This window comes from Eublepharis macularius, chromosome 12 (genome assembly GCF_028583425.1).
Source record: "Eublepharis macularius isolate TG4126 chromosome 12, MPM_Emac_v1.0, whole genome shotgun sequence".
Taxonomy (NCBI): Eukaryota; Metazoa; Chordata; class Lepidosauria; order Squamata; family Eublepharidae; genus Eublepharis; species Eublepharis macularius.
The window spans coordinates 60,094,336-60,114,158 of NC_072801.1; the positions used below are offsets into that span (position 1 = coordinate 60,094,336).

At 45.6% G+C, this 19,823-nt stretch overlaps 1 protein-coding gene across 1 annotated transcript in view; it reads right to left on the bottom strand.

The window, feature by feature from the left end:
• PTPRH (protein tyrosine phosphatase receptor type H) overlaps window positions 1-19,823 on the bottom strand; it is a 38,644-nt gene extending 18,821 nt beyond the window's left edge. Inside the window, exons 1-9 of the mRNA XM_054994101.1 lie at window positions 19,806-19,823; window positions 12,620-12,653; window positions 10,982-11,038; window positions 10,409-10,561; window positions 8,997-9,236; window positions 6,925-7,191; window positions 3,228-3,500; window positions 2,642-2,920; window positions 462-725 (exon numbers count right to left, since the gene is read on the bottom strand). Of these exons, the coding sequence (XP_054850076.1) occupies window positions 462-725; window positions 2,642-2,920; window positions 3,228-3,500; window positions 6,925-7,191; window positions 8,997-9,236; window positions 10,409-10,499 (1,414 nt within the window). The 5' untranslated portion in view covers window positions 10,500-10,561; window positions 10,982-11,038; window positions 12,620-12,653; window positions 19,806-19,823. The remainder of the gene's footprint in view (window positions 1-461; window positions 726-2,641; window positions 2,921-3,227; window positions 3,501-6,924; window positions 7,192-8,996; window positions 9,237-10,408; window positions 10,562-10,981; window positions 11,039-12,619; window positions 12,654-19,805) is intronic.

The window sequence follows — 19,823 nt, forward strand, 5'->3', positions numbered from 1 at the left end:
GAGGGTGGGGTTTAGGAGGGGAGGGGTCTCAGCAAGGTATGAAGCCATAGAGTCCACTCTCCAAATGAGTCATTTTCTCCAGAAGGATTGGTCTCTGTCATCTGGAGATCAGTTGTAATTCCAGGAGATCTCCAGCCATCACCCAGATGTAGTGCGCATACATACCCCTCCCCCATCCCATTTTAGTCCAGCTCCAGCTAGTTCCTCCTCACAACCATATTCCTCAGCCCAGCCTAAGATCTGTTGCTTTTCTTTCAGAAACAAATAATCCCCCCCAAGCTTTCGCTTGAGCACAGCAGTTGAGAAAACAGTAGCTCCTGAATACCTCAAGGAACACTTTTTGCTTCCCCCACAAATGATGCCATAATGGGTATGCCGACGAAGCTGCACACAAGGGCCAAGGGTACCCACGTGATCCCGCCAGCTAAACCGAGTCTGAGGATGCTCCTTGGAATTCTCACCTGCGCTGGCTGTGTCACATCTCACTTGGGAGGAATTTGTCCGCAGTTCGTTCCAGAGAGTTGCAACCTGAACCAAATAGGTCTGTGCGGGTTGTAGATTGCCCACTTCCACTGGGTCTTCGCAGCTCAGCCACTTCACGGGATCGCGGCCTGAGACGATGACCAGGTACTGACTGACCCCACCTGTGCCACATGTCCATGACACCTTCAGGCGGTAGCCTCCTCCCACAGGGAAGCATTTGAGATTGCTTACGGGCTCTGGCTCTGGAGAGGAAAAGCAGCGAGAGGGGAAATGGGGGTTTGAGGAGTTTCTTCACTTAATTCATGACATTTGCATCTCAGCTTTCTTCCAAAAAGAGTTCCACATGATGTCAAGGAGGCCTCCAGCTCTATCTTCCTCAGCCGTCCAGAGGTCTCCTGCTTCCTTCAACTACCTTCTTTGTTGGTGCCCCCTTACGCCTGGAATTGCCTCCTAGAACTCATGCAAGGCCCAAAACTCATCTTTCCACACTACCTTTCACTTAACTCTTTTAGTTCCTGCCCCTCCAGAAAGTAAACTTAACTTCACGCAATGGCATTTGCGTACATCCTTTCCCCTTTTAGCAGTCTCCTCTCACTAGGCTGAAATATTAGATCATAAGCTCATGACATATGAAGCTGCTTTATATGGAGCCAGACCATTGGTCCATATAGCTTATTATGGTCTGCTCTTCTTGGTTCTCTAGAATCCAACATAAAGAAAAGGTCTTTCCCAACTCCTGAAATCTTTTAACTGGAGGGGGTAGGGATTGATCCTGGACTTTCCAAGTGCACACCAGGTGCTCTGCCATTGAATCACAGCCACTGGTGCACCAAGTCCAGCATCAACCACAGCTCTTTAGTGTTACGGAGGTCCCAGCCCTTCAAATGGAGATGCCAGGGACAGAACCCATGGCTCATTATATGCAAAGCTGCAGCTTTGTGTTGGGCTACTAGAGGTCTCTTAAGGATTCTGGGATAGTGAGCTGATATTGCTGTGAATCTGGTGTCATCTGTGTGCTGGCATCACATCAAGTTGCGCTGATCATTTGCATCTCATTTTTAAATGTTTTGGTTCCCTGAAATTGTTTCCCTACTCTTTAACCTGCATCTATTGTGTACATTTTTCTATATTTCCTTAGCTTACATGCTTAATTCTGCTTCTGTTAGTCATGGTGGCAGGCATTTATAACCACTCCCAGGTCGTGGCTCAGTAGGAATACTGAGCCTTCCACTGCAATAAAGTAATTCAACGCAAAAAGGTCTACAAACTTAACTACTGAATAAATGAAAGTTGGGGTTTGGAGGAGGCTGAATTCTGTAGCTTGTACCAAAATTTTGAGATTTTTGTCCATTCTTCAGCAGAGGCTCACAAAACATACAGGCCTGGCTGTAGCCTTCACTCTCTTATGCAAGCGATGCTGTGTGCATAGCTCCTTCTCAAGTAGGGCTACCAACCTCAATGTGGAGCCTAGAGTTCTTCCAGAATCACAAGTGATCTCTAAACTACAGAGATCAATTCCCTGGGAGGAAACAGCAATTTTGGAGGACAGACTCCGTGGCATCATAACCTCACTGAATTCCCTCAGCTCCCCAAACTTCACCTTCTCCAGGCAGTACCCCCTAATCTCCAAGATTTTCCCAAGCTAGAGTTAGCAACTCTATTCTCCAGCCTTACTCCAGGTGGGGCCTGCAGGTCTCCCAGAATTTCAACTGTTCTCTTGAAGAGAGAGAGATGTTCCCCTGGAGAAAACGGCTGCTTTGGAGGGTGGACTCTATGCCACGATACCCTGCTGAGATCCCTCCTCTCACCAAGCCCTGCCCATCCCAAATCTACAGGCATTTTCAACCCACAGTTGGCAACCTTATTTGTGCATCACTACCAACACATAGCAGTAGAAAAGAGCAAGAGTCCAGTAGCACCTATAAGACTAACAACATTAGTGGTAAGGTATGAGCTTTCATGAGCCACTTCTTCAGGTATCTTGCTCTTTCTCTTTTCTAGTGCTATAGACAAACAAACATGGCTACCCATCATGATATACCAATACATAGTACAACACTGTTCCTCGTTAGATCTTCCTTTCTTTCTGACATGGGTTTTGCCCACCTCCTTCTCTCCATCACATTCCTCCCACCTCCCGCGACCGAAGGATAAGTACTTGTGGCTCCTTCTAGAAGAACGTTGGTGCTGTGTGTACTCAGGCCTCGTCCTTCAGCCACAGTGAACAAGGTGAAGTTATACTTTGTGCCTGGACTAAGTGTGTTTAACACAAACGTTGAAGTATTGTTAGGAAATGTATGGTTTTCCAGAATTTCGGTGGGCCCCTTCCACACTTGGAGCCCAAAGCCACTGAACGCAGGGTCTGGGAGTCCCCAGAACAAGTTGACCGCGGACTGGTTGACAGTGTTGACTCTGAAATTAGGAGGGGGCAACGGGTCTGAAAGAAAGACACAAGAAGTTAGAGTTGAGTAACGAAGGTCATGATGAAAGAGCAAAGAAAACTGGAGTAGGGGGTATGGCTCAGAGGTAAAGCACTTGTGTTGCAAGCAGAAGGTTTGGGATTTAATCCTTACGGCAACTACACAATACGCCCAACACAGGTAGGCAACCAGATGCACAGTCAGATGCTGATAGGGAGCATGGCGAGGGAGGAAAAGGAGCTTCTGGTTTATCTCCCACTCTGCTTTTGCCAGGGCCCATTGCTGCCACGCCCCTGCCCCCCCTTCCATAACACTGGCACTTACTTGTTAGAATCCAATTTTCTACTGTTGCACTCTCAGCATCATTAATGACCGAGACCAACTTTACAGTGTAGATGCTCCCTGGTAGAAGTCCATTGATGGTATAGCTGGATGCGCTGGTGCTTTGATTCTTCACTGGATCCATGGTGTTATCTCTGACCCAAAATACTCTATACAAATAGTCTGAGGCATTCGAGTCTTTGGGGGGATCCCAGGAAATGGTTAGATTGTGAGTGCTGCATTTTGTCACCTTTATATTCTTGGGCTTGTTTGGAACTGTGGGAAAGAGCAGATGAATTTAACACACAGAATACACCTCCTGCTGGCTATGTAGAAATCAGAATGTGAGCACCTTTGGGACCAAATAAGGCATGAGCTGCTGGGAAATCCATGACGGAGATCTTCCATGGCTTTTGAGAATCACAGCTGCAGAGGATAAAGGGCATTGGGGTCATGCGGGTGGGAGGGAAGTTAACTCTTGCCCCCTGTGTCTTTTTATCACATTCAGACACCACCCCATCCAGTCACTCTTTGCCTTATGGAGGAGGACCATATAGGTTCCATACAATATATAAAGTGCCATCTACCAAATCAATAATAATAACAACAGCATGCTTACATACCACACTTCTAGACAGATCAGTGCTCTGCTAAGAGTCTCTTTACACATTACTAAGTACCTAGGGATGCTCAAGTGAACCTCATTTCACGTGTCTCCCCTCCAACATTTCATACACTCGCTTGCACAGCCACACTTCAATTTGCTCCTTGTGAATACATTTACGCATTCTATATCAGTTCCTCCTCAACTGCTAAAAGTATCCGAGCTTCCCCCATATCAGTTCATTAAAATACAGAAGTAACTCTTTCTCACGCCTTAAAGAAATGCAAATTGGCAAGTCCAAGGAGCCTACAGTACTTGTTCTCACAGCAAAAACAGAGCTGAATTGGCACTTTGCCCTCCAGAATCACTTGTAGATGCAGCCACACAAAGGGAGTACCATTCGCGTTGGCAGAGCCAGAGCAGCCTGCACATGACTTGAGTACTACATGCACAATCCTGCACTTGAGTGTTTCTAGGAACTTAGCAATGTGTAGAGAGGCTCTCAGAGCAGTGAACGAATCAGTGTTGTTATTATCCCCACAATCCAGCTGGGGAGCTGGGGCTGAGAGGAGTGGCTTACCCAAGGCCACCTGCAGAGTTTGTGGCAGTAGTGGAGTCAAACCAGCAGACTGCTGAGTCAAAGCCCAGCCACTTAACCACTATGCAGCTCTCACTTAGGGCAGTATTGCCTGTTCTACTTAGCAGTGGTTTTCTAGGGAGGAAGAGCCTTCCCAAACTGAGATTCTTTTTAATCAAGCTGGGGACTGAACCGGGATATGCTGTACACAAACTGAGTTTCGCCATGGCCCTTATCCTGTACAAGCAGGCATCTTGTAGCAGCTAGGGTGAGTGGGGAGAGAATGTGCATGGTGCAAAACAGCATGTAAAACATGTAAAAACAGAGGGTGCAAAGGGGTTAAACCCCTCTTCCTGCAACACCATAGTCCCAAACTGAGGGACCATAGACTTCACCACTATGTTGCCTTGCATATTATCTGTTGCTTTGAATATGTACTTCTATATACTACCTGTGCTTCATGTTATCTAATGTCATTTCCAATCATTGCCAGTGCTATGTCTTTGCCAATGCCAATGCTATGTCTTTGTGAAATCCTATGATATTGTTTATGGAAATGTCCTTGACACTGTACGGAAATGTCCTTGATACTGATTGTACTAATCTCAACTATGTAATCCGCCTTGAGTCTCAGTGTGAAAGGCGGACTATAAATTAAATAAATAAATAAATAAATAAAGGTCTGGCAGGTGCATTTAGCCTTAAACAAACACACACAACTGATCCTAGGTATGGACTTCCCAGGTTGTGAATTCTACTCGCTTCAGACTCAACCTACAACCTGCAGTGCCCCAATGAAAATACAAAGTTGACATTCAGCCGTAGGACCAGTGGGGCATCAGAAAAATTAAAAAAGCAAAAAAAGCACATTCACACACACACACACACACACACACACAAACTTGAAACAAAGGGTGGTTCACATGTTCATGCTTGCCGCTTGGTGATTAAAACAGCAAACTAAAGCTTTCACGTGGGAACAAACAGGGTCTTGTAGTGTAATCGTGTCACATCAAATACAAAGGGGTTCAGTCCACTGTGGAGTCCTCCTCCAATGCAAGCTTGTTCAGCAGAAGAGGTATATTCCTCAGCCATGGACAGATACTGTGTCAAAAGAAGGCTTTACGGTCAGTGGAACAGAAACCTGGGGTCCAATCTCTTTTCAGCAGGATCAGTGCACACATTCACCTGCCCGTGAGAACAAGGTCTGGTGGTGCGCACATGTTCACACATCACTTCAGTGTCCACTTGATAACCAGCAACTGAATGTATGAGTTGTGGTCAAAACAGATGAGGTGCTAGAAAAGCTGTAACTATATCCCCATCACATGCTCCTTAGTAAATATTGCAGCTTTGGGAAATCCCCAGTCAACGGAGACCACAGCATTCTTTGCAAACTCTCTCCCAGCCATTTTCCTGGTCTCAAATGCCCCCTTCTCCTCGGTGAGGCAGCAAATGCCAATTCTAGGAGGTGGAATGGCATCTGAGGTTGGGAAAATGGCAGAGGGAAAGAGTAAAATACTCCGTTCCACTTCTGACCCCAATCCAATTCCCTCCCCCACATTGTTGTTTTCCAAATTAAAACAATCAAGACGTCTGAACCGAGATCTTTCAGCTTTTCATTCTAACTCACTTTGATGAGATACGAAAGCTATGTTTGTTTCTTTATACCTGCGTTGTCCCGTTCCCATGTGCAAGCCACCACCTGATGTTGCAGTAAGTCAAGGATTGGGCATGCATATGTGAACCACCTTACCCAAGTGTGCAGTAAGTGCTTTACATGTAGGGATGTACGAATATAACCACCCTTTTGGGGGGGGGGGGTTGTTTTGTTTTTTGTGTTGTTGTTGTGAGTCTTTTCATCTTACCCATTAACATGCACTGCACCATTTATAATCAACTGTCACAAAAATAACCTTTAAAATTGCATCAACGTAACAGGAATATTCAGCCTGAGAACCTCCCATTCTACAAGGGAGAAGCAAAATCAAGATGCAGTTTTTTGCGTCAAAACAGTGGGGCTGTGAAATTTGGTAGCATCTCTGTTTACGTGAATGTGTAAATCAGCCCTACAAGGCTGCAGGTGCCAATACTGTTCCCTCCGTGTTCACTCCAGGCACTTCTTTCTGGGACAAGTACAGGGAGGCTGAGTATCCCTTCTTCATGCAGAAACATTCCTGAGAGCCAAGCTACAAGTGACGCCTTACACAGGTTGGACACGTGTCAGCTTCCCTCAAGTTTTGATGGGAAATGTAGGCATCCTGGTCTTGCAGCTGTAACGGAGAGCCAAGCTGTAAAACCAGGACGCCTACATTTCCCACCAAAACTTGAGGGAAGCTGACAAGTGTCCAACCTGTGTCAGGCGTCACTTGTAGCTTGGCTCTGAGATGCTCTTTGTGGACAGCATCAACAGGTCAAGCACCAGGCCAAGGAGGTTTGCAAACAAGTAGACATGCACGAGCAGAACCCAGCATCCCAGGCACAGTCCCCTCCCTTTTAAAGCTCTACCACCATCTTACGTGTGATGACATCTGGAAGGACAGTCCCAACGCTGGAAACGTTGTTGCTGGTGACAGCATAGACAATGACTGTGTACAGAGCTCCTGCTTCCAGGCCACCTGCAGTGTATGAATTCTCAGTGGAAGAAGAACAGTTCGATTTCCAGGTGTTGTTTGATAGGCAGATGTTGTATCTGTAGGCAGAGCTGTTCTCAGGTGGCATCCATGCAATTTTCAGGGAATCTACTGTCCGATTTTGTACAGTGACGTTCCAGACTGGAGAGGGACCTGTGACAAAAAGAACCAGCCTTCTCAGTGCACTTTTTATGCAAATATGTCTACCAGCAACAGTCAAACAGTTTTCTCATTGTGAAGAAGCGGATCCCTTCCAGTTTACTCCATTGTGCGCCTTCTACTGATATAAGAATCTAGGCTTTGTAATCCTTTTCCCATTATTATCTGGTCTTTCCTCTGCACAGGGTGGAGACAGTGCACAGAGGGATCTTTTTCCTTCCCCTTCCAAAATACTAGAACTCAAGGGCATCCAATGACGCTCATGGGCAGTAAAGGAAATTCTTCTTTACATAATGAATGATTAAAATGTGGAATTTGCTGCCAGAGGAAATAGTGACAGCATAAGCCAAGGGGATTAGACCAATTCATGAAGGATAGGCCTATCAGTGTCTACTAGGGTGACTAAAGGGAACCTCGACAATTCAGAGGCAGTAAAACCTCTGAATGCTGCTGCCAACATCAGGGAATGCCTCAGCCTCTATGCCCTGCTGTTGGCCTTCCAGGGTAACTGGCTGGCCATAGGATGCTGGACTAGATGGACCACCCGTCTGATCCAGCATGGCTCTTCTCATGTTCTTAAGTAGCTCAGATGGCACACCCCACCTGCCCCATTATATCCCTGCAACCTTCCTATAAGGTAAGTTGGACTGACCATATGTGACTGGCCCCAAATCATCCAGTGAGCTTCCTGGAGGAGGGACAATTTCAACCACCCTGGCCACCTCCTCCTCCATTTCCAGGTTAGACTACTGCAGTGCATTCTATGTGGGACTGCCCTCGAAGCCTGTCTGGAAACTTCAGTTCATTCAAAATGCTATCCCCCTAGCTGTTGTCAGGTATGGACAGGAGTGAGATGATACCCATTTTCCCCAAGAATGACAACTTTCAACAACACAGCAAGTAACGAAGACACAAAGTCAGGAACCAGATCCCACAACAAACTTAGGTGCCAGCCTGACCCTCATATACGCTCACACGACACAGTTACGGGACTTAACAACATTGGCTCTATCATCTTGGCCACATTCACTTCCCTTCTTCCAAGGTAATATATGCACACATGTTTGAACAATGCCCTTCAGCTCTCTGTGCTGGACAAACAGGTCCGTCCCTATGCAAAAGAATAAAATGGACATAAACCTGGAATTTATATTCAGAAACCAGTGAAGGGGAAATTTTTTATCTTTCCATGGAATCCTGTTGGTGATCTAAAAGCTGCAGTTCTCTTACAAAGGAACTTTAAAGGAAGAATTCAATACACAGCTGCTGAATTTAGCCATCTTAAAACTAGTAACTGAAAACCAAAAGGCAATTACGGGCAAGAGCCAAGTCAAACAGACACTAGGTGTCTCTGTAATGATTACTATATACCAATTTACACTATTCAAAGTATATATACCCAATATAATTACTACCAATCTTGTAAGGTGCAAGTGCGATACAATAGGAATTTTATAAATTCATCTATGACACACACAATCCCCATCAGAGCTCATTGAAAGGAATAATGCACGATGGCCACATTATCAGTTCATATAACAATAAATGCTAACAAACTAGTGGCAATCACCACATCTTGAGGCAGTGAGCTCCATGACTTAACTACAAGTTGTCTCTTGAAACAAAACAAAAAAATTATTCTATTGATGTTCAATACAAAAAACAGACACGACACACCACTGAACATACACAAACATGCTATTCAGGTGAAAAATTAACAAATTTCCCTCTTAGAAGAGGAAGAAAGACCCTGCTTCCAATTTCTTGCTGTTCTCTCTCTGTTCACTGTTAAGACTCACGGGTAGTTACGTTGATAGGCGTACTCCAGTTACACCCTCCAGCCTCTGTGATACGGTACATCATAACAGTGTACTCCTGCCCAGGCCGCAGACCGTACAAGTGTGCCGTGCAGTTCATATTCCAGCTGTCGGCAGGATTCATTCTGCAGGCAGAGGAGGGGCAAGGTGGACTTTCCCAGACTAGAGTTACAGTGCTGTTGCTCTTCCCCGCGACTGTTAGATTATTCACTGGAGCTGGACCTAAGGAGAAGGAGCACTAGAGTCAGAAACTGGGGGAATTCACCTCCAATTCCCCTTTCATAATAGGAAAACCATGCCCCAGTCCACTAGTCCCAGCCATTGGCTTGAAAAGTTATAAGTGGCGTGTTGCCTTAAACTTCTATACCACTTTAAAGAAAAAAACTCACAGGTTCAGGGCACCCCACATTTTGAACTGTATCCTGCTAATATGCCTTTGGTGACAGCTTGGTGCACAGACATCAGCAGGTGGTAGGGTTGCCAACCTTCATATGGGGTCTGGTGATCTCCCAGGAATAAAACTGATCTCCAGACTACGGAGATCATTTTCCCTGGAGAAAAAGGCTGTTTCAGAGGATGAACTCTATGGCAAACTCTGTTTTTATTAATCTCTCCCCTCCCCAAACCCTGCCATCCTCAAGCTCCTCCCTCAAAATCTCCAGAAATTTCCCAACCCAGAGTTGGCAACTTGAGCAGGTGATGGTATCATGAAATGCTTGACCTGCTGAATTGTGCAAGTTGCTACTGAAAGCGCAAGAGCAGACTGAATAAGTAGCAACGCTAGATTGGTTAAGGCAACAGACTGGCTGGTTCAAGGTGACTCACCAAAACTTTGCAAGGAATTATTAGACTCCATGCCTCCCTAAGTCCAGCGGTATCCACTACCCTACCCTGTTATCATGTTGTTCCTGTAGACTCCATGCCTGTCTTGTAGGGTTGCCATCTCTGGGTTGGGAAATTCCTGGAGATCTGGGGCAGAGCCTGGGGAAGGCAGGCTTGGGGAGGGGAGGGAGCTCAGCACAGTATAATGCCATAGAGTCTGCCCTCCAAAGCAGCCACTTTCTCCAGGAGAGCTAATCACTGTAGCCTGGAGAGGATCTGTAATTCTGGGAGCTCACCAGGGCCCACCTGAAGGTTAGCAGCCCTAGTTGTATAATCTTCTTAAAAATACTTTTTTCTGAGTATGCTTGAAATTATAATTTAATTCCTAAGGAGAGTGAGAGAGAGATCAAAATCCAGCCTTTTCTGAAATCCCTGGTGCTTTAGAGCCAAACCAGGCCTTATGTTAATCGCGCAGCTACTTATATGTACTCTGATGAAAAAGGAAGAAAAATCTCTCCCAAGAATAAAGGTGCCCTTGCTCCCAGAATCAGTGAGCGCAGATTTGTGCTTACTTGTGTCTGAGGGAATGGAGCAGTTTGACGGCAAGCTGCAGTTTGGGGTTACATCAGGGAAAGAGTCCGTGACATTGTCGCATCCTGGCATCTCCGTTCCACTTGGCTTAACAACAAACTTTTCCTCGATTTTCGAACAGCCTACAGAGACAGCTAAACAAAGGCAAGGGTTAGCAGCACTTCAGCTAACTGCAGATTCGTTCTGCTATGTAGAGTTGACCAAAGACTCTTTCCTTTCCAAGTCTGAATGGCCTGCTCCTTGCCAGGGCACAATGGACACTAATAGGGTAATAAGGTTGCTCTTTATAGGAAGTCACATTGGGATGTATTAAGGCTGCTTCTGGGAGGGGGCTGTGATGGTTATGCCTGTTTGAGCTTGGAAATGAGTCAAGTAGTAAAGCGGGTTTCTGGGGGAGGTTGCTGCGAATCTGGTACTGCCTGTGTGCTTGCTTCTGCCTTCTCCTTCAATACAGTTGTAAGTTGACAGAGCGCCATAAAAGACAGCAGTCTGGCACAAAGTTAGGGGAACTTCAGCATTATAGAAGTAAAGGGAAACAAGTGTTGTTTACTTACTGGTGGCCGTTGTATTGGGTTGCAAAGTAGTTGTGTTTTGGCTATGAATCTTTTTGCCTGTGGAGTGGAAAGGGAGATACAGAGAAAAGAATGGAGAGGGGTACAATGTACTTCCGTTCTTTACTGAAAATATTTATACTCATTTTCCTGAAACCATCTTTCTTAACCCTAACCTTTCCCCACTCCAAATTAGGCTCATTCACCAGCAGCTCCCTCTGCAAATTTACACACACACACACACACACACACACACATTTAAAACACCAAGAAAATAGCAGGCAGGAAAGTGTGAGGCCTGTTCTACGCATGATGCATCTGAATTAGGTGGAGGAATTCTAAGATTGTAGCACAACAGCAACAACCGATTTATATACCGCCCTTCAGGACAACTTCACATCCACACAGAACAGTCTACAAAGTATGCTATCATTCCCAATGCTGGGTTGGAAATTGGAGGCTAGGGAGGGCAGGATTTGGGGAGGGAAGGAACCTCAGCAGGGTATTATTTATTTATTTACAAGATTTTTAAGCCTGCCTATTCGCCTCCATAGAGCTACCATATAACGCCACAGAGGTCCATCCTCCAAAGCAGCCGTTTCCTCCAGGGGAACCAATCTCTGTAGTCTAGAGATCAACTTTAATTCTCCACCTCATTCTGCTGCATGTCTGGACCAGGCCTCAGGCACCCGCTTCCCCTGCTTCTCCCATGAAGGCCTGATTGATCCAGTCAATGTAGTAGAATGAAGTGCCAACGTGCAGAGGTGGTAGACTGTACCATTTCAGATTTTTAAAAAGTGGTGTGTGTGTGTGTGTGTGTGTGAGTGAGAGAGAGAGAGAGAGAGAGAGAGAGAGATCTTTCAAGCTTTCTCTACATTAAAAATTCCTTTTGTGGGAAACCAACACAGCTCATGAAAGTGTGGACTAGAATTTTCCGTGTGTTTTTTTTTGCAGGAAGTTTTTATATGGAGGATTATTAAGAATATGACCCCCGCCTTCCCTCTCAAATCTGAGGTGATACAGACCATTTTACCCCCTCAGAGATCTACCTCCTGAGTAAACTATGCTTTTCAAGTGCAAAGAGAACTGTCAGGCTACTGTGTGAGATGCACCTTATAACGTGTTGGTTGTCCCTCAGAGTCCATCCAAACAACCATTGGTACCCCAGAGGGAGTTTGCTCAGGATACCTTGGTCACCTGCATTTAGGGCTGCCAGGTCCAAGTTGGGAAGTTCCTGGAGATTGCGGGGGTGGAGCTTGGAGAGGGCAGGGTTTGAGGAGGGGAGGGGTCTCAGAATGGTATAAGGCCAAAGAGTCCACCCTCCAAAGCAGCCATTTTCTCCAGGGAAACTGAACTGTGTCGCCTGGAGATCAATTGCAATTCCTGGAGATCTCCAGCCCCCACATAGAGGCTGGCAACCCTATCTGCATTACCCCTGCTGTGTGGCAAGGAGAATGTTCGCACGTCAGATCGGTGCCACCAAATGGCTCTTTGGCAGGCAGACGTTCAACAGATGTGTCACAAAACCGCACTTTCATATGGGGAAGGCTGGGCTGAGTCAATTGGCCTGCTGTGAGCTTGTAAGAGGCACAGGAAACAAACCGTCTTCCTTGGCAGAAGCTTCTTCACTTAGCTACTCACCATATTGGCCTGGCTGAAGGAACAGCAGCAACACCTGAAAAGAAAAAGACGGAAAATAAGCAAGGGAGCAATTTAGGATTTTTGCACCCCAGAAAGCATCCTTCATGGAAGAGGAGAGTCGATGTGAAGCAGTGGTTATATAGTACTGGCAAGACCTGGGTTCAAATCCCTACTTTAGGTCTAACCAGACATGATATTTTCCATGAATACATTTACAGGTACTCATAAAAGTCATGTCCATCTGGCTAGATCCTGAGGAACGAAGAGGGTGATCTGTTACACCACACACACACACACCCATCCTACCAAGCACATTCTCTGCTGCTAACACAATTGCCATTCCTGCTTCATCCTTGTTTTTATATACGACAACAGCAGTGAGATTATTATACGTACAAAAGTGGAAAGGCTCTGTAATACCTACAATAGAGGAATGATGGTTGTTGTGGGTTTTCCGGGCTGTATTGCCGTGGTCTTGGCATTGTAGTTCCTGACGTTTCGCCAGCAGCTGTGGCTGGCATCTCCAGAGGTGTAGCACCGAAAGACAGAGATCTCTCAGATCTCCGTCTTTCGGTGCTACACCTCTGAAGATGCCAGCCACAGCTGCTGTCGAAACGTCAGGAACTACAATGCCAAGACCACGGCAATACAGCCTGGAAAACCCACTACAACCATCGTTCTCCGGCCGTGAAAGCCATCGACAATACAATAGAGGAATGGTTGGTGAAAATGCTGGAACTGGCAGAGATGGCTAAACTTACTTCTTTGAGTAGAGAAAAGATAGTATCTACATTTATTGCTGACTGGAAACCCTTTATAGACTTTTTTTGTGTGAAACAGACAGAAATGAATGGATGATTTGTGGTTTTGACAACTAAGAAAAAAAAAGGATTAAAAAAGAGAGCTTTTCTTTGAAACCATAGATCAAGATGGGTAGCCGTGTTAGTCTGTCTGTAGCAGCAGAAAAGAGAAAGAGTCTGGCAGCTAACAAAATTCATGAGCTTTCTATCAGTTGTACTAGTTGTATCTGAAGAAGTGAGCTGTTACTCATGAAAGCTCACACCCTACCACAAATTGCATTAGTCTTATAGGTGCTACTGGACTCTTGCTCATTTGTAGAGTAAGACATAATTTCATAACTGTATGCCTCAGAGAAAATCGGAAGCCTTTTCTTTTTTTTCTTTATATTTCTTTTATATTTCTTTTTTTCCCTTTCCTTTTCTTCCTTTCTTCTTTTTTCCCTCTTTTCTTTCTTCCCTTCTTTCTATGCTCTACTTATTTTATGTGAAGTTTTTATTAGTTCTATATTAGCTGTTTAAATAAAAATAAACTTTTTTTAAAAAAAGGAAATGTCTGGTGAGGTCCTCAGCCATGAACCTCCTTGAGTGACCCTGGGCCAGTCCCTACCATTCCTAAAGTTGCAGATCTCCAGGTGGGGCTTTGGAGATGTCCCAGCAGCATTTTACAATTGATCTCTAGGCGTCCTGGTTTTACAGCTTGGCTCTCCATTACAGCTAAAAGACCAGGATGCCTACATTTCCCACCAAAACTTGAGGGAAGCTGACAAGTGTCCAACCTGTGTCAGGCGTCACTTGTAGCTAAGCTCTCAGACTACAGGAATACGTTTCTTGGAGAAAGGGGATGCTTTGGAGGGTGGACTCTCTGGCATGATACCCTACTCCCTCCACTTCAGAATCCCAGACTCCACCCCTAAATCTCCAAGAATTTCAGAACCCAGAGTTGGCAGCCCTAATCACTTCCTCAGATTAATCTACCTCTCAGGATTGGTGTGAGGATAAAGTGGAGGAGGGGAGAACCACGTGTGCCTCCCCGAGCCCCTTGAAAGAAGGGGGTGGACTGACTCCCACTATGAATTGTAATTCATGCAAGTCAGGGCTCTGTTATAAAATCTGAATTTGCTCTCCGTAACGCCATGGTTACGTGGCTTTTGTTCTAACTCTACACCTTGTATGTTTTTAAAGAGTTGAACTCCAGTTTCCTAAACAATGACAGCTGTGTTTTGCCTTCTTCCTGTTCTCTCCTTTCTAGTGCTAGAGACGTCTGTTTTAATTTCCAGAGGGAACGCAGGGTTTGCATTTTCTGCTTGGCCAGTTCAGCCACTGGGAGGGAGGGGACACATTTAGGTGGCATGAGGCCAGCTGAAGGGCTCTAACTCTTAGAACTTAATACCTTTTCTAGTGTACTGACAACAAATGAAGGGGTGGAATGGTGTCTTGCCCCCACGTTGATGCATTGATCTCCCTTGTGCGAAGAACCTATCCTTGTAGTCTGCAGGCTGTCTCTGCTGTGTGATCGGTCCCTGGCATGGAGTTGCTCTTCATGAGATCTCATCAATGCTCTCTTGTCTCCTGCTTCCATGTTGATTTTAGATTACTGTCACTGGAGAGTAAGGGGAACAGGACACTAAGGTGACAGAATAAAGTGCAACACTTGGGGTCACATGGGGAGACTCATGGAGGATCACATTATGGAATATGAAAGTTTCCCTGCTAATGGAAAGCCAGCATACTAAGCAAAGGACGGGAGTGGACGGTTACTCCCTGCTGTGCTAGTTTTCTGTTTGAGTGCAGGGAGACTTGGAATTGACCACATGCTGTCCAAAGTTTGGTGTAGTGGTTAAGAGCGCAGGACTCTAATCTGGAGAGCCGGGTTTGATTCCCCACTCCTCCACTTGAAGCCAGCTGGGTGACCTTGGGCTAGTCACAGTTCTCTGGAGCTCTCTCAGCCCTACCCACCTCACAGGGTGTTTTGTTGTGGGGATAATAATAGCATACTTTGTAAACCTCTCTGAGTGGGCATTAAGTTGTCCTGAAGGGCAGTATATAAATCGAATGTTGTTGTTGTTAAAGTGGTGCCTTACATTCTACCACCTCAGGGCTCTCTAGCACCTCCTGCCTGTGAACGCCAAGCCTTACTCTATGATAAAAGAACCGGGATGGGTGGGAGGAGTCAATACTAGACGGTAGAAGCAGGCAGCAACAGGTGCCACTCAGTGGGCAATTGTTTGGCTTTGCTGAAACATATGAAGGACCGTGCTGAGTTAAACCAGTAGTCCATCCAGCCCAGCACAGCCTGCCAGTGCAAATGCCTCTGTATCTAACAGCAGCAAGAGCCATCTGCAAAGTCATTTCGGTCGGGATGCAGCTAGGACTGAAGCTGGATCCTGTTGCTTACAAGCCATGGATCCTCCTATGCTGAGTTACACCTTCTCCCTCTCCACATTCAAGTTTCAGCCAGCTGTGTTTGGGAACGGTGCAGAAAAAATTAACCCAAGTCCTTCGCAGCCCTGTTGATGTGGTGTTCCCACTACAGCACAAGCTATGTGCACTTGAAGAGCTGGGGCACAAATGCATGAAGGGTCACCTGTGCAGTTATTATCAAAACAAATCTTGTGGTCTGATCTAGGAGCAGCAGCTAAACAATGGCCTCTTTCTAACCTCCAGGCCTGACATTGTGGGGAAAGGTGGCCATTCCAGTTTAAGAACATGTACCTGCCATTCCCTTTGCCCCAAACAGCCACATCAAATCAGCTCCACAAAAGTCTTAGGTGTTGCCAGAGTACCAGTGAGTATTTGCTGCCTCAACTCTGCTGGTCTGGCCACCCGGATCCACGCCATGGTAGCATAAAGACTTGACTACAGTATTGCATTGTACATTAGTCTCCCTTCTAAGTTTTGGAGACTCCAGCTGGTACAGAACGTTGCAGCTCACTTATTATCGGGAGCTAGGAAGAGCATGAATAATACTCCCATTCTGCAGTCACTCCATTGGTTACCTATCACTTACCAGGCTCAATTCAAGGTATTGGCTATCACATACAAAGCTCTTCACAGCCTTGGTCTGGAATCTATATAGGACTGCCTCTCTCCCTATGTTCCACCACAGCAGCTTCACTCGTCTGAACAGGGCCTTCAGCAGGTGCCATCCTGCATATAAGCAACATCAGCAGCCGTCTGTACACTCTGTGGTGCCCTCCACACTTTATGGAATGGCCTACCTGAAGAGGGTAGGAAAGCTCTCGCCCTCTTGGCTTTCTGCAAATGATGCAAAACTGAATTATTCAAAGGGGCTTTTTAAACTCAGATAGGAGGGCTGTAAGATAAGTAAGCTGTCTCAAAGAGAAGCTTCAGTAAACGGACAGGGAGTGACTATATACTACTGCGGCTTTAAGTATGATCACACTAGGTAGATCCTATGTGGTTTAATATGTCAAGACTTATTTAGGCTCTGTTTCAGGATTTCTTCAACTCTGTATTGGATATCTGCTGGTTTTAAATCTTTACAAATTTGCATGTATACATATACCCTATTACATTTTTATAGAAATGTCCTTGAAATGGACTGTATTAAACCAAACTGTATAATCTGCCTTGAGTCTCATTGAGAAAGGCGGACTATAAATAGTAAATAGAGAGCCAGTTTGGTTTAGTGGTTAAGAGCAGCGGGACTCTAATCTGGAGAACCAGGTTTGATTCCCCACTCCTCCACTTGAAGCCAGCTGGGTGCCCTTGGGTCAGTCACAGCTTCTAGGAGCTCTCTCAGCCCCACCCACCTCACAGGGTGTTTGTTGTTGTGGGGATAATAATGACATACTTTGTAAACCGCTCTGAGTGGGTGTTAAGTCGTCCTGAAGGGTGGTGTATAAATCAAATGTTATTATATAAAATATTGCATATACAGATACCTGCTAACAGCTACAGAATACATGGCAATAGCAGTGTTCGTCCAGCCTGCAGGATCACCTTAGGATTTTAGCTTATGCTACTTAAAAACACCACATTTTGCTAGCCCTCATTGATGCTTTCCACATGGGTTATCTGCCCTGACTGCAATGCTTTGGGGAGCAGAGTTTTTTTTTTCCTGCTTCCTGACAGTACCATAGTGTATTTGTGTCATGTGGAAGCTCCATTGCTGCTGCACTTTTATCGCCAGCCATCCCAGCACTGAGGAAACTACAAAATCCCATCCTTATGTGGAAGACACGATTATTCCAAAGGTACGTATGAATAAAGCTTTCCGATGGTCTCCTGATCAAGAGAGCCAAAAATACAGCCACTCCTACATAGCCTCCTTCCATGGTGGCTGCGAAAATAGCACCCACTCCACGTCATCAGCCCCTGATACAGGTGTGTTTGAGCATCTGGTGGTTTGGTGAATAGGTGTTGTTTGTGACAGAAACAATTAAATCCCAGCGGACAGAGTGGAAGTTTATAGTACAAACACATGTGCGCACACGTTCCGAATTCAGCAGGCCTCTCAGCCTCCAACGCCAGGCTCCCCCAGCCTGTTCTGTCAGCAACCCACAAACACAATGGCAGAGAGAGCCCAGGTAACACAAAGTTGTGTTGCAGCAGACATTTTGCCACAGTCTTATTGAAACAAAATGCAATCTTGGCTTTTATTTTTCCTGTAAAGCAAAGTCTCGCTATTGTTCCCCTAGTTTTAAGCTATTAACTCAAGAAGGTCTAACTCCAAGTTCACTTTGAGAAGAGGCCTGGAGACATCTTTGCACCTGCTTTGTTTCTCTCACCTTGCTTTTCCAAGTGGTGAGAAGTTCTAGAAGCAAGTACTTACCTGTGTGGGTAGGCTTTGGAGGAGAGGGCAGCTGAAGGTTTACAGTATCCCCACAGTATTTGTTGTATTTAGAAATAGAGTCCAGGTGGAAGCATTCCTATCTTTAACCCATTTCAAACCCCCAGAGAGAGAAAAAGGGAGAAACGGGTAGACCTTACTTATCCCGCCCTGCAGGGCCAGTGCCCCAATCGCAATTATCGACCCTCACTGCTGTTAAAAAGAAAGTTAAAGAGGCAGAAAATCAGTCCCAGATCTCCAAAGTGTTATCCAGTGTGGTCCTCAAGAGAAATAATCCCAGGGCAACTGAGCTTGTTTAAATTATTAAATTTCTATTATTTCCTGTCCTTCTCCCAGTCCCATTTATTTATTTATTCATAATATCTGCAGATTCTAAAACCCATCAGGCACACTCAAGAAAGTTGGTAGCGGGGCCAGAGTTAGGGGGAGGGGATTGGCCACGTATGGCAGTGTGTGTGGTCATTGCTAAGCCACCGGTAGGGTTACCAAACTCTAGGTGAGGCCTGGAGTTTTCCCAGATCACAGCTGATCTCCAGACTACAGAGACCTTGCAGAAAACGGCATCTTTAAAGGACAGTATGTAAGCTCCTCAAACTCTACCCCTCCTCCCCGGAATGCCTTCCAAATCTCCAGGAACTTCCCTTGCTGAAGATGGCAACCTTATGCCCCCAACTGGAGATGCTGACTTCTGGTGCTGCTGGCCTCCACACACTAAGGAACAGTGCAACTTAAATTTTGCACCCCTTTTTCTGATACTCACCCCTTTTGCTCCTCACTGATTGGGTCTCAAACACTCTAAGTCAGTCCACAAAACTTCTGCTGAAGTTGCCAAATACCACCTCCTCTGTTTTTCTATCTGCAAAGGCTGCCCGACTGAACTTTCAGCCGAAAGGGCTGACCTAGAGATAGGCTGGAATTCTGATAGCACTCCAGCAGCCCTTAAAATACCCAGCCAGCTGAAAAGGGAGAAAGGAGTCCCATTTGGCCACCAAAAAAGCTGTGCTGGGGATCATGAAACCTTTACGAACAAAAGCCTTGTGAGGATGAGGGTGTAATAAACAGAGGGACCAAGCAAGATTTACCAAGAAGGCTGGCTGGTTGCCACTCATACCCTCCAAGCTTTCATGGACAAAAGTGGGGACAGGTTTGTAATACCCGATTCTCAAACCAAGGATCTCTGTCTGAGAGCTAAGCTACAAGTGACACCTGACACAGGTTGGACACTTGTCAGCTTCCCTCAAGTTTTGATGGGAAATGTAGGCATCCTGGTCTTGCAGCTGTAATGGAGAGCCAACCTGTAAAACCAGGACGCCTACATTTCCCATCAAAACTTGCGGTAAGCTGACAAATGCCCAACCTGTGTAAGGCGTCACTTGTAGCTTGGCTCTGAGCTATTACACATTGCTGAAAGTTCTACTCCACTGACTGTATGCTGCATTTGCCTTCTTTCCAACAGCCAGATTTTCACTCATTTAAAAGACGAAAGGTGTTTGTTCTAGTTAAAAATATATTTTAAAAGACGTAGTGCAACAAAGCAGTCCTTAAATATATTATTAGCATGTCAAAAATATACCTCTGTCTGAGCTTGGCA